The sequence below is a fragment of the Oryzias melastigma genome, linkage group LG6, assembly GCF_002922805.2.
Source record: "Oryzias melastigma strain HK-1 linkage group LG6, ASM292280v2, whole genome shotgun sequence".
Lineage (NCBI taxonomy): Eukaryota > Metazoa > Chordata > Actinopteri > Beloniformes > Adrianichthyidae > Oryzias > Oryzias melastigma.
In genome coordinates this window covers 23,169,774-23,188,004 of record NC_050517.1, presented here as the reverse complement: position 1 = coordinate 23,188,004, position 18,231 = coordinate 23,169,774, and the positions used below count along the sequence as shown (strand labels likewise).

At 36.0% G+C, this 18,231-nt stretch overlaps 1 protein-coding gene across 2 annotated transcripts; it reads right to left on the bottom strand.

The window, feature by feature from the left end:
- Window positions 1-2,270: 2,270 nt before the first annotated feature.
- slc17a8 (solute carrier family 17 member 8) lies at window positions 2,271-18,180 on the bottom strand. 2 transcript variants are annotated; one of them, XM_024280791.2, is made up of 12 exons: window positions 15,805-18,180; window positions 14,652-14,907; window positions 12,929-13,047; window positions 11,126-11,240; window positions 10,719-10,806; window positions 10,177-10,263; window positions 8,624-8,766; window positions 8,383-8,532; window positions 6,743-6,875; window positions 5,751-5,861; window positions 5,472-5,599; window positions 2,271-3,417 (listed from the first exon to the last, which is right to left on the bottom strand). In XM_024280791.2, the coding sequence occupies exons 1-12, from the start codon at window positions 15,900-15,902 to the stop codon at window positions 3,088-3,090; spliced, it is 1,758 nt and encodes a 585-aa protein (XP_024136559.1). In that variant the 5' UTR covers window positions 15,903-18,180; the 3' UTR covers window positions 2,271-3,087. The 2 variants fall into 2 exon arrangements, with proteins under 2 accessions (XP_024136559.1, XP_036068362.1); XM_036212469.1 differs by having other exon boundaries at window positions 17,289-18,180.
- Window positions 18,181-18,231: the final 51 nt, after the last annotated feature.

Below are 18,231 nucleotides of genomic sequence, written 5' to 3'. Positions count from 1 at the left end.
TAATAAATAATTGTTTGAGATAATAATGGGCTACGAAGAAAAATGAAGAATAAAAAATGTGCTAAACTTGATGTTTATTCCCAAACGAGCACATATGGGAGGGTATGGGAGTACTGCCCATTATCTCGTGTTTGAAATGGGATGTTTTAGCTTGTTTGGGTTTTACCATTGAGTATATGGAGCTACTTTATTAAAATTTCACCCATATAAAATGGATTACTACCAGCTACAACCAAATTAAGTCAATTCGGACACCATTCTTTTCACATTATGGACGTCACCATGTTGGAGCCAGATGATGTTGGTAAGCAGAGATTCATCCAAGTCAGTCTAAGTCCACGTTTCTATGGCAACCACTTTTGCCAATGAGGAGTGAGCTTGCTGGATGTCCACACCCCCACATGCTCCGACCTGAGACCACATGCTTCTACTGAGACATCTGATTGGCCAATGTATTACTTGAATACCTTGCACTACACTAAAAACTGGTAGTAGGGCCATAATGGTTATAGAAAAACATAATGACTGAACTCATTATTTGTCAATAGAAGTCAATGGAAGACACTTCCTGTTTGGAATGGGGAGGGGGCATTCAGTCCAGTTTTAATTTAAAAAAATAGTTAAATCCAACTGACTTTTAATGGAAATGTAATTTATTTTGGTCAAGTCTTGAGGTTTCCTTAAGCAAAAACAGATTTGATGGAAAAATGATCAATTTATCACAGTTTACTTTTCTCAGTGTAAGTCTGTTTCAAAACAGTAAGCATTGTTATACCTACAAATGAGACTGTACCACTTAAAATTGTAATTTAAATCATATCAGTCAACCAGAACTATTAAAGACCCACTTTGATTTTTTTTTAAAAAGTGTTTTTGTTCTTTTTTACATGTACATGTAGCATTCCTTCTCATGATGGAGGACATACATAAAGAAAACTAAGCTCAAATTTGCATTTCTGAGGTTTTTCTTTATTCAAATTGTTGTAAATCATGAGTAGATGAAAGAAATACTTGGAGAAGAACGTATTTGTGTCTTAGAATGCACTGACTCCTTACTCTGAGCTCTCAGCAATAAGGACAGGAAGGGGACGGGTTGCTCTGCATCAACGGTCACGGTCACAACTCAGAGGCGAATTTCTAATGAACTACTGCTGCTCTGCAGAGACAACAGTTGTGCTCAAAAGAAATTGTAATTTATTGGTCATTTTTCATAGAATATGAATGATAACACAAACTTTTATTCACTCATAGTTGGTGGTTGGGTGAAGCCAATTTTTTACTATTTTGAAATTATAATGACAATAGAAACTTTCCAAGTTATCCTGTTCAAAGGTTTATATACCCTGATGAGTTTGTTTTGAAAACATAGACACAAGCTGATACAAAAGGGTTTAAATGGCAGCTAAAAGTAACCACCCTCACCTGTGTCCCGTTTACCTGTAATCGCTGTGTGTGCACTAAAGGTCTTGGAGTTTCTGGGCTCAAGAAACTCCCCTTGCATCCATTTCTGGATCCAGCATCATGGGGGAAAGCTAAAGAACTGTCAAAAAATCTACGGGAAAAGGTAACTGAACTTTACAAACCAGTAAAGGGATATGAGGGTATCCAAAGAACTGAGAATCCCAATCAGCAGTGTTCAAACTTTGATCAAGAAGTAGAAAGTGGCACCTGAAAACCAACAGACTGCACGATCATGTCGCCAGAAGAAAGCCTTTCTTTGCGCCACAAAACAGCTCGTTTACAATATGCCAAACAGCATAGAGACAAACCTTCAAACTGCTAGACCAAAGTAGTATGGAGTGAACTTTTTGGCCACAACCAAAAACATTTGGAGAGGAGTCAACGGGCCTATGATGACAATAACACTATCCCTACTGTGAAGCACGGAGGTGGACTGCTGATGGTTTGAGGATGTGTGAGCAACAAAGACACAGGAAACTTGGTCCTAATGGATGTCAAGATGAATGCATCACATTATCAGATCCAAAACACAAGGCTAAACAAAAAATGGCTTAATCCAACCCCTAACCATGAGTGAAAGAAAAGCTTTTGTGCTTTCCTTCATATTCTCTGAAAAACCGCCTAATATTGATCATTTCTTCCAAGGTATTACTTGTAAATACAAGCAAAACTGTGTTTCCGAGAAAACGACCGGTTTTCTTTTTTTTATTTGGGCAAAAAAAGGGCATAATCATAATTAAAATACCTATTTTAAAATAGATCAAAAGAAGATCAAAAGCTCCTCATGAATTTACAGTCTTCTCACAATATCAATGCTGTATTTTAATGCAGTTTATTACATGTCTGGTGGGTTTATGTGCAAATCAATGCTCTCACAAAACATTAAGAGAATATTTTCACTATACAAAACAGTTTTCTTTCCTCGATAAACAGGGAGTGCAGATTTCCTACTTTCTGTTATAGTTAAACACCACTGTACATGATTATGGAATTTTGGAAATCGCACAGAAAAGTCTGGATTCTGAGCTCTGTATTAATATCTGTCGTGTTTCAGTGCTCAAAACTTGATAAAGCTAACATCCAACCGCATCACAAACAAATGAAGAAGCAAAGACGCGTTGCAGGACAACAATCAGAGGGCAGTCGTTCAGTTACAGCAAATACACAGGGGCAACAGAAGGCAGCCAACAACATTTACACTCGCACCGATCCTCACATTCATGTAATGCTCTTTTGTTATGTTGCATAGCTGACAAAGAAAAAAAGACATTTCCTTCACATAGATAATTGATATAAAAGTTGATATGTGTTTCTCATGTTTAGTACAGATCAGTCCATTGATGTCGATGAAAGTTTCTGCTTTATTACTTATAAAGGTGAGCAAACATTTATTGTTCGGCCTCTTATTCGTCACGTTCTTGTCGGTGATTTATTCTGTGGTAATCTAATATAATTATTCTCAGTTTTAGTTACACTTTTATATTTTTCTGTGGGCTCTTTGTTTTACAGGTGAATTGATTAAGAGGAGAATGTTGAAGCTGCTGCTACTTTTTCTTTAAATTTCCACAGGATCCTAACTTTGACTGTTTTTAAGAGTCCTCAGTCCAATGTGGTTGTTTTTCTATATCACTGGTACTGGTTCTGGTAGTCCCCGTTCTCATAATGCTCCTCCTCTTCCTGCATGGTTGCCCCTTTCTTCTTTTTCCAGCCCAGTTTTCTACCAGATGAATTGTCTGTTGTTCCATAACTCCTTTTGGGAGCCGACGCATTCTCCATGTTCAGCTCAGACTCTTCGGCCAGCTCGTCCTCATCAATGATGCCGCACTTATCCTCGCTCAAGCTCTCGGGATTGGCCCAGTCCTGCTGCTCTCCTGAAGCAAAGATTGCGTAGAAGATGACCCCTGAGTAGTGCACCATGGAGGCAATTATAAAGACGTGCTGCCACTCCAGACGAGTCTGTGGGGAGAAGGAATGAATGTCCAGTCAGTGGCTGAAAAACAACGTTGTTCTTAGTTGAAATACAAAAGCTGCTGTGAGTCTATTACATTTTATAGTATGATAATTTATATATGGATGTACTTGCCAGCTTAAAAGCCATTGAAACACTCGTCCCCCCCAAAAAATATTTCAGATCATGAGACTAAAATAAGTTCATGATTTTGGTGGATTTTTTGAGAATGAAACCCTGTTTAAAAAAAAACAAAAAACTGGTGCATAAAATGTATTAAAAAAATTCAGAACTGACAATATGCAAATATTTTCAAATGTCAATAAATAACTTTAAAGTGTTTTTTTTAAAAGAAACTGTACATTTTTTCAAAGGAGGGAGGGAAATCCAGCTATATATTTTTTTTTTTTATTGTAAAAGCATTTCTAGTGGTCTTTTAATTATGATTATGCAGCTTTTAGCCAAAATATAATAGCTTATATCCCTTTTCGAGGCATGTGTTTTTGCAGAGCAGCAGTTAACCTCGGCTAAGTTCCTATCAACTCTTTGGCTATGTCCAAATTACTTCACTACTCACAAAGTAGTGGGCTATATAGTCCGTTCGCCATTTTGAAGTCTTGTCTGAATCTACAATTCCAAAATCGAGTGCCTTGGAAATTTTCCAGAATTCTCTGCAAAAAACAGTGTATCGATGCTAACTAGATTGGCTAATTTAGACCAAAATTCATCGTGTTTAAACACTTTTTGCCTTTTAAAAAGTATTTGAATGCATTTTTTTTAATCAAAGTTATCATTGTAACACTGTGAATTCATAAAAAGTAGTCATAAGATGCTCATATTGATTAGGTCTTCACATCGTGAAATCAGTGACGTCATAAGCTCTTAGGATAGTGAGCATGGTGTCCAAAGTGCTTTTAAAATCCAGGGCACTAGATATTCACTATATAGTTTAGGAATTAGGAGGGAAATTCAGACAGTGTTTGTTTACATGCTTTCCTGCTAGCTTATAGCACCTCACAAGTCCAAGCTAACATTAGCGTAGCAACAAAAATTGCAAGCACTCCTGAAGTTATCCAGTTGTACAATTTGGAACCAGATGGCAGCACAGACGAGGAAAATGAAGATGTTAATGGATGTATTTGTCTGCAAGTGGATACATCTGAATTGGAGCAGAGAAAGGAGACTTTGGCCCACAGATGGCAGTTGCTGTCTCACTTTTTCTAACCACAGGTTTTCATGTGCCCCTGATCCAACATAATTTGAATAAAGAAATACTCAGTAATGCAGTTTTAATCTTAAATATTTCTATATATGTCATCCATCATGAGAAAAACATGCCACATGCTAAAACACCAAAAACACTATTTTATTGGAGTGGGTTCTTTAATATCTTATCTAAAACTCAAAAGTTCACAAAATAAAAGCGTTTAGATTTGTGTTTGCAGTTAGATCCGTCTGGATTAAGAAGAGTTGACATGCTCAGAGAAACCACGAAAATCTAAAAGTTAAATCTTTCTATGATCTAAATCACACTGAAAATAACTTGGCAAGTTTATCCAATTAAAAACCGATTTGCAAAAAAAACTTGTATGTACATTCTCCTGAAAAACATCTTACAAACACAAGTGTGTTTGCCAGTCTTCTGCACAAAATCAAAGTCAAAATAAAAAAAATCAAATCAAATGAAGACACATTTCCACCTTGTACTCCTCTGAACATTAAAGTAAAGAAAAAAGTCATTTTTTCTGATAGCTAGAATATAAACAAGCTCCTGTTAGCTCACTAAATCTACTGTCCTATAGAAAAAGAGACACTCTAGAAAGGTGATTTGGCAGTGTGCAAAATGGAGAGTTCGCTTAAACTAAAATGCACCAAAAACATGAAAGGAAAATAACCAATTTTGACCATAAAAGTTTTAGACTGAATCACTTATCTGTCAAGAATTCACTTAAAAGTGGTTTTACAAACTGACACTGTTCAGTATTTCATGGTGTTCGAATGAGGTTCCATAAACATACATATATATATATTTTACATTTTAATAAAAAAAATAGTAACATACCTTGTTTTTAGTCAAAGCTCCGACAATCAAGGGACACACCATTCCAGAAAGAGTTCCCACTCCATTTGAAATTCCCATCAAAATGCTGGCATAGCGAGGTGCAATGTCCAGATGGTTGACATTAAAACCTGAAAATACAGCGTATGTTCCACAGGTGAGCTTCAAACCTTTTTGGACTTGATTATCCTGATAGTAAACGGCCAGGTTTTGGTGACTTTCACAACAATTTAATGAAAGATAAACTATGTAAAACAGTTATTCCATTGATGGGAAAAGTACCTGAAATAGCAAAGCCGCTAAAGCCCACAGCCAACACCAGGAAAGAGATGGCGACCCCTCTAGTGTGAGAGAATCCAACCACCAACAGCAGAGTGGCCTCCATCCCAAAACCTGACAGCATAAGAGCATGAGTTTACACAAGGAAGCATTTAAGACGGTCAATTATCAAACTTTGGTAAGTCGTAAACTAATAAACTCTCAAACTAAGGAGTAAATCTAAAATAAAATGTTATAAAACCAACTGATGAAAGACCAACTCCAATGAAATGCGTGTGTTTGGTGTTTTTAACATGTACTTGAAGCATTTTTCTGATGATAAAGCAAATATATATAATGAAAAAAAACTTAAAATTCCGTTTCTGAGTATTTATTTATTTATTCAAATTGTTGTGAATCAGATAGACAAAAAATACTGTTTGAAAAAGCAGAACATTTTGTTGTGAATTCCTTCTGCTCTGCAGAAGCTAAGCCCACACAGATTTTATGATTCTGTCTAAAAACAGCAAAATCCTAATGTGAAATCCACTGGAAACACTTCAAAATATAGATCAAAAGACGATTGGAGTGGGCCTTTGCAGTGTTTCATGAATGAAACAACCTTTTCCAGCAAATTTAAATATGCGTGGGGACCAGGGTATGACTATCTTTGGTTCACTTCTGCTTCTTGGTCCTCTAAATAGCATGTTTGTCCTCACACTGTCAGAAAATCAAACCAAGATTCACTTGCAAGAGAACGTAAAGCCTTAGTTTTTTGTGTATTTTTTAGTGATTTTTCACATTAACTAAATAAAGTTGAAAAGCCAACAAAACAAATTTAGATGAAGATTATTAACCCTAATGTAAAAGTGCTTTTAATCCTAAATTTTGACTTTTACACAAACTAACAGTATTCAAACTAAATAATATATATTTGCAACAAAGCAGAACAACATTGCTCCTGAGAATGACATCAAACAAGTCATTAACTAGAGAATAGGTTGAGACCAGCGTACCTCCACAGTTCATGAGCTTCCTCACGTTTGTGGTAGACATGATCTTCTTACTGCGCAGGAAGTCAGCCAGCTGTCCACCAATAGGAACCACAATGGTCATGACCATGTGGGGGACAGCAGACAGGATCCCCACCTATGAGGTATTCACACGGGCGAGACAGTTAGCTTGAATCTGGAATGTTAGTCCTTTACAAGTCCAGTAATTAGAGTTTAACTTTGACAGTGTATCCAAAAATATACAGAACAGAAAACGTGTTGTGGCTCATAAGAAATACAAATGTAGAGAATTGAAACTAAATAAATAACACATTATGGGTCATGGAGGACAAGATCAAGCGATCAGTTAATTGAAAAAGAGGGAAGAAATTAGAAAAATCAACATTTGAGAATCCATTGATATTAATTTAATAAAATACAGAGAAAAGGAGGAAAACATACAGAAGTGACCTCACAGAGAACTGACCTGGCAGTTCAGAGCTGGCTGCCATTAAAATATTTGAGGGCTTGAGGTAAAAAACAAATATGGCGAAGGAACCCTGTGAAAATTTGAGTTTCAATGAAAAAAGACTAGTTTCTTTAATGATCAAACCATCTATGAAATAAAAAATGTAAAAAAAAATCTAGCCATAAATGGGATTGCTTGTATCTCAAAGTATGACACTTTAACAAGGGACAAAAAAAACCCCCTTATTTTGAAAAAGAAAAAATAAGAAGTGAAACGGCCATATTGAATTGAGCTTTCACTCCCCAACTCAACGATGATCCCATATTGGGCAGAGAAAGTAAACTTCCATGAGACCATTATGGTGGCCCAGAGGGGTCACAGCACAACACTATAAATTCACAACACACTACAAATAGTCATAACAGGAAAAAAATATTTCACAACACAAAAAATCAACTCACAACTCAACACATTATGTAAAAACATAAATTTGACCTACAACAGAAGTGCACTGCTTTTATTCTGAAATTTGCACTGGGCTGATTGGGTAATAGAAAGTTACAAATGCAGTGAGTGCCCTACCCTAATGAGATACTAAAGTCTTATTTTGTGATTAACTGCGCTAAAAGTAGAAATATGTTTCTGCTTGTGTTGTGAGTTATTTTTTTCATGTAGTGAGTTACAATAAATTTCTGTGTAGTGGCTTTTTTTTTGTATTGGGAGTTGATTTTTTTAGTTAATTTTTTAAAGCTTTGGGTTATTTTGTATTTGTATTGTGACTACTTGTAGTGTTTTGTGTTGTGAATCTAAAGTGTTGTGACCCTCCTTGGCCACCGTAGACCATCATTTGCCAATCAAAAAAATGAAAACAGCAATTATGCATATTAAAAATGACTTCCATACATATTGCATACATATGAAACAATGCAACAAGCATCAAAACATGTTTGCAGACTAAAAATGCAGATTTTTTTTTCTTAATACTGGAGTCAATAGGATTTTGTTCCCTTCCACATGTCGGTATTAGCTATTTTCTGCTGTTCTACAATCATATTCATGAGAGCCATGGAAATACAACAAAAAATCTTAAAAACTGACTCTAAAATTCTTTGAGGCAGTTTGAAAAAAACAATCAGGGCAATTGAGGCATTGGACCTAATTTGTGAGTTAGGTTTATTGAAACTCTGAGGCCAACCTTGCTGATGGGGAAGCCGAATACTTCCTCAAAATACGCCGGCTGGCTGATGAGTAGCAGGTAAAAGGTCCAGCTGCGGCAGAAGTTAGCCACGATGATTGCATACACCGGCATGGAGGTAAAAAATCGACGCCACGGAGTTCTGAATTTCTGATTTTGGGGAACAGAGGTACGTTAGGTTTGTCATGACTATATTTTTTTAACAGTCAAACTGATGGATGTTATCTTGACACATACACACCTCAGTTACACTTAGTTGGTTGACCGTCTCACCGATGGCGGCCTCGATGTAGAGTCTTTCCTCCTCAGTGATCGTGGGATGGTCAGCAGGACTTCCATAGGCCAACAACAGCCACATCACATACCATAGAATCCCAAAAACACCTTTGAAATCAGATAACACAACATTATTTGTACCAATATGTCTGAAGATACTTGTCTTAATTTGTGCAGCATCTCAGGACAGGACAGTATTATTATTTCAAGCACAGACCTTCTCTGGACCACAGTCATTTTCATTATTAAAAATGGAGCCAGCGTGACTCACACAGGCGAGACAGGAAAATGTTAATTTACATCAATAAATCAAAAGTTCTTATCACAGCTACATCAGACTGGTGTTTTATTAAAACATGCTTGCCAATGGGTGACATCTGTGTAACTGTTAATCATTTTAATCAAACTGAAATACAGTTCTGATGCAGTTTTGAATACTAAAGTGGTCAAATTAAAACAGAAATCACACTGAGCAAGAATCTCTCTTGATAAAAATAAACATTAAATTTTAATCCAAACATAGAAAGAGTCCATTAAACTTTACTGCATATTCAAATATCCCTTAAGATTCAACACGTAATTCATTAATTGACTCTTTTATGTGTAAATTTGCTGTAAATAAACACAATCTCACAGAATTTATCTAATTTAATTTAAACGGTCACGTTTTGAAATGGCTTAATCATAAAGATACTTTTTTTCTTTTGTTTTTTTTTTTTTATCCGAATTAGGGGATCAGATGGTTTATAAGACTGATTGAATAAAACATGTTCCTAGAAATAGCCTCTTACAATCTTTAACAAAAATTGTTCTAAATATTAACCAAATTATATTCTGAGCTCATATTTTTTTTCATTACTGCCTGCACAAAAACAGTGATGATATAAATGTAATTTTAACAAAAAAACAAAAGTTTTTGTCAATATTTTAAGACTGGGTGAGCTTTTTCAACACTAGGGGGCGCTACTTGAGTTTTTCAGAGGTAAAATTGGCAGGAGGCCCTATTTTTTTATTTCCTTTCTTGCATTTCCTCTTTCTTCTTTCATTTCATTCTTCCTTCCTTTCTTCCATCCATCATTATAACCCTCTGAATCACTTTTGGGGTCACGAGGTCAACCCAGCAACTGTTGGGCAAAGGTGGAGCTACACCCTGAACAGACACGCTCACATGCACACCTGGTGTCAATTTAGACATACCTATTAACCAATAAAGGATGTATTTTTAGATTGTACTTAGAGAAACCTCACACATGATGCACAGAGAGAACACGCAGACTCCACACAGAAAGGGATTCAAACCAGGGCCTTCTTGCTGTGATGCAAGAGTGCTGACCACTACACCACCATGCATCCTAAAAGCCACATTTCTTGTGTAATAAATAATCAAGTTTTTACAAAACAATAAAAATTGAAAATTAATGAGCAATAAAATTCAAACCACAGTTCTAAACCAGAACAGAAAAGGAAATTAAGAAAATAATAATAATAATTAGAGATGGGCTTGTTCTGTCTTCTTACCATAAATGTAGAAGACTGACGACCAGCCGACGTACTGAACGAGTATTCCAGCCAGAGGCATGGCGATTACAGCTCCAGCGTAGGATCCTGGGCGAAAAACAGGTTTCATTCTCACTCTTTCTCCTTTACTATTTAACCATCATAAAATGCGCTCCATCTTTTTTCAAACAAGCTTTTACAGCAGGGTTTTGATGTCATTAGCACTGCCCTTTCACACAGGAGCCTCCCAGTGTGTTTGTCACTAACAGCTCTTTTAAACAGCCTTGTGGAGGTGAGTATGGAGAGCTTTTTGGACACTTCCATTCAGGTGAATGAAGGGAGAACCTTCTTCAGAGAATGTTCATTTACAGACAACGTCAAGAAGGTTTTGATTCATGGGTTGTCATGGTGCCACTTTTAAAAGCACCTATGCACTTCATGTTCAACAGAAGTGTACCTGAAAAACAAATGAGCTCTTGAGTCCATTAACTGAACATGACTTGTTTGACTCATCGGGTTTATTTGTGATTTTCCCTTTAAAAGTAACCAAAGGCGGAACTTACCACAGAAAGATGTGGTGGCCAGCCGGCTCCGTTCAAGCGGAGGCGCCCATTTAGCCCACAGCCCATGGCATGCTGGGTAGGTGACACCCTGGCATAGACGAGATGGAAGGAGATGTGAGTCAAAATGTATAAATCTAGAATTTGGACTTTACAGAACAGGATTTTTCTGGAATGTAAAAATAATAGTTTGCAATTTGGAATCAACTCTATCCAGAAAAATGTTCTCCACAATATTAAAGTAATGAAAGATATAATGAAAAAAAAGTAAACTTTATGTTCATATGATCAATTTGATCAATTACATATTTATTTAAATACAAATGAATGTTTTTTGTCAACTCCATTTTCCGTTTTTTGGTATTTTTTCTTTTTATGTTAATTATTTTTATTTATTTTTTTTATCATACCTCTACCAAGCCCTGCAGGATGCGAACAAACATGACGCAGCCATAGTGCACTCTTGCTGCTGATGGGATGAACATGTTCAGCACTGATGTCAGGAAAATGGCAGCTCCAAAGACCCTGTAGAAGAAAAAAAAAAACGACTCCATAAGTGTGTTTAAAACAGGACTAAGTTGATCACTAACAGTATTCATTAAACATTTATAAAAAGTGCATTTCTTCTTAAAGCCTCTGCAGCTTAAACCTCGGATAATGACAGGAAAGAGGATCCTAGTTGGACTAATTAGTCAGTTTTCCACCAAACGAGATGGAAAGGGGGATTATTGTTCCATGTTTTCAGGAAGGAGCTTCGTGCTCTAAGACTCTCTGGGATTTGGGGTTTTTAAAGTAGAATGAGAAGCAGAGCGCTGAGCTTTCTGGATCCTCTCCAGGGGAAACAGCTCAGAAGGTAGACACACTTTTTACCATGCCTTTTGTTTTTCTGATTATTCAGCAAATATATATATACATATTGCTTGACCTATTTCTTTAGTTATGTGTGGCTTGGCCTGCTAAAAACTCAGGATGATGCAGATAACTTTCCACCTTTCTACACTAATTGAATGTCTTTTTAAAATCTTTTTGGTTCTGTTTTTTGTTTTCCAGCTGGTCAAGAAGACATCTCAACTCAATCCCTAAATTTTGGTTCTGCTGGATGTTTGTTTTCAGATTACGTGGACTAAAGATTATACTGGATATGGGTTGAATTTGTGTTGATTGTTTTGATATTTAAAAGAAATGAAATGAAATAAAACCGTCTGCATTCTGTAATTTTGCTTTATCTAGCATACTTACCTATTTCTGTGGTACATATTTAAATAAAACAGCTTTAAACCTAAAGTTTTATCACAGATTTTAGTCGTTTTTTAGTTTTAACCATAGATCTTTCTATTGATGTGTCTCATTTTACCAAATAAAAAATAAATAAATGAGCTGTTTTAGTTTCTTAAAATATTTAACTTTGCAATTAAAGTCACTCTTAGGATCTTGTAGTAAAAGTAAATATTTTTTGAACAATTATTTTTTTTTTTTCTTCTCTGTGATATTTCAAGCTGCCTAATTAGAAAATGTTGAACTAATATTTTTCACTTTTTGCTATATTGTCCAAACCAGGTGAAATCCAGACACAAAATCCAGCTTCTGCTGCCGGTGGAAGACACTGACAGGCTGTGTGACTGTCAAAGTATTGCAGTCGGCCTCATAATGAGACAGATCTCCCTCCTCTGCCATTCACCGACTGAGATAAAGACATTCCATTCACTTCGTAAATTTCTGCTCCATCAAGATTATGAAGCAGGACTCCCCTCCGTTTTTCTTCCAGCACCTCAAACCTTCCTTCTTCTTCTTCTTTTTTTTTTTCCAAAACAGTGTGTAAGTGACACTTGTAATATTCCAGCGGCTGCTGTTTCACAGAGAAATCAGAGGCAGGATCTTTCATTATTAACTCTGTCAGTGACGCGTCCTCTTTTCCTGTGAAGCTTTTATTACAGGACCGTTATCTGCTCCATCAGCACCACTCACCATGCCCAACAGCGTTAACCCCTTCACCACCCTTTTGTACTTAATCCGTTCGGTCTTTTCTTCCTTTCCGAACACACTTAATCGTGTTAATCCTCAACTAAAAGATGCCCCGGCCGTGTTTAGTGGAGCTTCACAACTGATAGGGGCAAACCGCAACAGTTAGGTGTCAAAATGGGTCGATGGAAATGAATCAAACAGAACGGTCACAATAAAATAAAAACAGAATAATATCTTGAATGGCATATAACCTGTTTGCAGACAGCTTGTTTGCTATGAATCCTCCAGGGATTTGAGTAACAATGTAGCCCCAGAAGAAGGAGCCGTGGATCAGCCCCACTGTCTCCGGATCCCAGTTAAACTGGGCTCTCTGTAGAGGAAGAACATGTGATACTGCAACTTATTTTAAAAAATTGAGTTTTAATCAGAGTTTAATTCTATTCTTTGCATCAAATGAAATAGATCTTCACTAACTTAGTTCCAAAAAATTGAGGAAATGATAAGAAATCGAAGGACTTCAGTAAAATTTCTACATTTTTTAATCAAATTAAAATGGTTGACTGTTACATATTGTTTAAAAACCACTACAATTAAAAACATTGGCTGTGCAAACAGATTTTATCATTATAATTGAAAAGATTAGGCAGTTAAGTTTAAAATTGGCATCAAGCCCTGAGTTTGTTTAATTCAATCCAAAGATTAAGCTTCATATTTTGCTTATAAAGTTTAAAAAGCTCTCAGATGCTTTGTTAAAACTTTTGATCACTTCTTATATATTTGATCTAAAAAAGCGGAGTGAAAGAGTTGTAAATAAGTGGGAACAACTTTTTAACATGGCCCACCGTGCTGGAAAAAATCATATTATTAATCCTAATTCTTTTTATTCCCTGTAATTCTGTTGTCTCCCCCATAGATGGTGCACTGCTAATACATTGACGTTTATTTAGGAGCAGAAATTGATTCTGCTTTCATGTGGTGTTGGAACATATTGTTGATTTTTCTGACATTTATGTGTGATTTTTGAGTCAGACAGTCATTTTTCCAAACACCACAGAAACGCAGCATTTTTCCAAAGTTTGTATTTTTCCCTGATGGCCATCAACCCATCAGTGCAATTAGCACCAAAATTAGAACAAAACTCATGGTTTTGAAATAAAAAAATCCAGTTTTAAAATACATGTATTCATTTAAAATCAAAATTAAAGCAAGTTTTTGACCAGATTTCTTTCTCTCATGAGGTGGATTACCAAAACACTGCTCCTTTTCAAGCCTTTTTTCCAAATTTTAGAACCTATTGTGGCCCACGAGTCAAAAAGTTTGCCCACATTTGCTCTAGAGAGACAAGTCCATACGTTCTAAAGGTTTATTCAAAGTAATGGATGACAATTGTTTCCGAAATTTAAGGAGTGACTCAGGAGATAATGTGTTATCACCCCTGTCAATCAAGGTCCAGCAAGGTTATAATCCCAAAATCTGACTTTATTTGGCAACCTGGAAATATTTAACATTCAAGGTTTTTGTATTTACTCCTTTTTCATTTCTTGATTAAACATCATCAATGAGGAAACTCCCTAAATAATATAAATGCATATTTTAGAGGCTCCATCACAAATTTCATTTGTAGGAATTCTTGAAATCTACCAAACACTAAACAACGTTTTAAATTCCTTTTTATTAGTAGAAGGTTAACGATGATCCAAAAACGTTTTAATTGCAATTTTTTGTGTAACAAACATCTAAACTAGTTTAAATTGTAAAAATAAAAAAATTGTTGAAAAAGATTAATGCCTGTTCTTTAGAAAATGTATTTTAAACATATATTTATAACAAAATATATTTAAAAATAATAAAATGTTTCCTTATTGTTTTTAGAATTAGTATTACTAAACAGATTTAGTGAGATCTATTACATGTCCAGGTCTTGAGAATCATTTAAAAAATAAAACTTTCAATTTCTTTTTCCATTCCGTTTACCTGAAGCACAGGAGTCCCATTAATGTATACCGTGTTGTTGTTCACCATCTCCACAATGGCCACACCAAGGTTGCATCGGATGCCAAAAGAGATGCAAAAGCCCAGACCGCTGAGGATGGCGATGATGTAGCGCTTGGGCAGGCCGCCACAGCTGCAGTCCAGCAGAGGGGCCGGACGTGGCGTTGACGCCACGGGACGACCATCCTCTGTCAGCTCAAAGTTGTCCTCGTTCTCAACGTTGCTGCCATCGATTTTCCTGAGGAGCACAGACAAATAAAACATTAGTCTGAATTTAGATTCTTCCTTTATTTTACTATGATAAGTTCTTGGAAGTTTTGGATCATAAAACAAAGAGATAAGGCAGCGCATGAATAAAACAACACCTGGGACTGGAGTGACAAGGTAAAAGATCACTGAACAAAAGTTTCTGTTCCACCTGCTCTAATGAGATCTCATTAGTTTTTAGGCAAGGTGTTCAAAATAAAAGTTTCTACCTGTGGACATCAGATGGAGTATATGTCTGGAAGATTTTTTTAGCAATAAAAAAGTCAAAAGGTTAATTTTATTTAGATTTATAAGCTATAAGATAATTTTTCTATGCAAAAAATAAATTTATACTCTAAAAAACAATGTTACTATATTTAAAATTACATGTATGAGTTACAAGTAAATTCACTTTTTGCAATAAATTGTCTTTATTGATAGTATTCAAGTTAGATCATGAACAACTTGAATCTTTTCAGTGCAATAAAATAAAACTAATAATGTTTTTCAAGTTCAAGTATGAAACTATGTGTCTTTTTGCAGGAAATTGTCTGTGTAGTCCTTTATCTCCTACAACTGCAACAGTTTTCCATATGTTTGGAAGACACACGGCTCCTTCTGTGAAATATGTATCAGATATGAAAAATGCATTTATGTCCTGAAATAAAATATGCGATTACATCACCAGGATGTCAAGAATCAAATATTTAGTAATCTTTGGGATCTCTGAGAACTCTCCTGCTAATGTTCGTCACAACAGCTCAAGTACTCTTAGCTTGAATGTCTGAAGCGATTGCGACAAAAAGAAAACAAAAGCATAATCATTTATGGATTTTTATTTTTAATGCATAGATTTGCTGGGTTTTTGCTAATTTACAAAGTGTCTCACCTCTGCAGCTTTCCCATAGAATCCCCAACCGAGTTCTTCACCTCCTCCTTCCCAGGTTTGAACACCTGTTCTTTCAAGCTTCCTAAACTAAAAGGCATTTTTCTTCTTCTAGCTTCTTTTTGAATAATAATCCTTTTTTTAAAAGATCCCTATTGCAAACAAGTTGATCCGAGAACAGGAACAAACATCCACTAAAAGCTGTCCCTCATTTTCCTAATTTGTGGCACTGGGTTTTGGCTCCACTGTTCAGGGGTGCCAAACGTCCCTGAGAGGTGACGAGGACTTCCCCACCTTTTGGAAAAAGGAAAAGTGAGGAAATTGTGCAAAAAAAATGTCTAAAAAAACTAATTTATGTCATAACTCGATTCATCTCCAAAGTATTGATCCAGGAGCTGATGAAAGCGTCCAGATTGGCGTCCTAAGGCATTGTGATCTCCCATCCGTCTCCAGCTGAACTGAACAAGCCTCTGAGAACTCCTCTCCATCTCATAACTCATTCATTCCTGGTGAGGAGGGGCAGGTGTAGCTGGGGTTTTTTTTAGACACTGTCCCTCATTTTTACACATCACAATCTTTATCATCACCCCCCCTCCCCCCATTCGCCCCTTTATCCAATTGAGTTGGATGGCGGTCCAGAAGATAAAAAGCATTGAAATATTCATGAGTTCACGATGTTGCATTGAGAAGAGACCCGAGGAGCATAACTGCTGTGGAGTAAAAAATGGAGTAAGTGTAATCTAAGACAGCGCCATCAAGTTCTAAGCTTACAGCATCGTTCTCCGCCTGCTTCTCCATGTCAGGCTTTTGCTTTTCTGCATTTATGAGGATCCGCATATTTAGATTACTATTGTGAAAAATAACTGCTCTCCTATTTACAGACCAATTTTCATATTAATAGGCATATATCTGAACTGAATTTGTTCTATGCCTGGATAAAAAAAATCTTTACAAATAATAATTGTTTGAAACGACTTATGAATTGAATAAAATGTAAACAAAATAAAAAAACTGAACATTTTCATCATTCTCTACCATTTTTGAAGATGAGAATAGGTGAACATATTTAGAGTAAACACTTATTTGCACCAAAAGCTGAAGCTAAGTCCTGTAAGTAATTATTTATCCAGTCTGATTAAAAGTGGTTTAAATGTGAGATTTTTAATCAATATTTCATTATTTAATATTTGATATTAACACAACTATTGTTAACTATATTTCCTAAATTAACCACCTTTTGAAAATAAAATAATCAATAATGCTGACAACAAATGATAAAATCATTGCTATAACTTAAATTATATTTTGAATGAAACAAAGCTAAAATGTTCAATTAATGTGAGCAACAAGTGAGGGTCTTAAGCCTTTACTGCCATCTAGTGTTAGGAAGGAGGAAGTGATCAGGGTGCTTAGTATGCAGTTTATTTGAAGACAGAGGTGTGGAAACATTTTTGGCCTTTTTGTCTGCAGTTTTTTTTTTTTCTCACCTAAGCAATTCATGATCTGCAGAAGTCCACCGCCATCTCTTAGGTCTTCCCACGCCGTTCTGCTCACATCAGTCCACAGAGTCCTGTGTCACTCACCTGTAATTGGCATTGTTAACATTAGTGATAAGCCTAACAATGGCAGAGTCATCAGAAATTTTCTCCAAAACACAATCCTGAAGTCTGTAATAAAGAGGGTAAAGATGAAGGGGATTCCAGAGTCTACCCCCCTCAGATTGACACGCTCCATAACCCCAACACTGGACTTGTGGAATCTGGAGTAGGTGCCATCAGGTCCTTTTTATTATTCTCTTGCTGTCTGCACGATGACAAAGGACTCTTTTGGAAAGACTTAATCTAAATGGGACTATATACCTACGTGGAGAGATACCACCCCCTCAGCTCCTGAAGTGAGGGAGAGGAGGGAGTTCATCCAAAGTCTGTTTGAAAGGTGGAAGCATCATGGTCTGTGAATTGAACAAGTTTAAGTTGTTTACTCATAGACTGTCACCAATATTGGAGGATGTTACAATGTGTTTTAAACACCACTCATATAGACACACCAACACCCACACATATGTCTCAGTTCTGGAATTTTTCATGTGAATGAATGGGAACATTTGTTTTCTTTTTTGCTCATATGGCAACGATTCTCATATTCTAAAGTCAATTAGGTAGTTGTAGCCTATTGAAAGTTTTAAACCTGTTAATGTAAACCTTTAACTGTTTTTGGTGAAGTAAAAATACTTTTAGGAGTATATATATATATATATATATATATATATATTTTACAAAACGTTACATAAGTGGATTTAATATGTTACTGCCTATCTAGTTGAATAAAATTGATATAAAAATATATAAAAATAAAAAACATTGTTTTTAAAAAGCGGAAATAGATCGTCACGTGATCTCCGTTCCCGTTTCCCGCCCCTTTTCGCAGTGA

Coding starts and splice junctions, on each gene's coding strand:
- slc17a8 (XM_024280791.2), bottom strand. CDS start 15,902: ATGCCTTTTAGTTTAGGAAGCTTGAAAGAACAGGTGTTCAAACCTGGG. Junction 5,600..5,750: donor TAGCGGCTTTGCTATTTCAG/GTACTTTTCCCA, acceptor CTGTATTTTCAG/GTTTTAATGTCAACCATCTG. Junction 3,418..5,471: donor GAGCTTTGACTAAAAACAAG/GTATGTTACTAT, acceptor TTCTCCCCACAG/ACTCGTCTGGAGTGGCAGCA.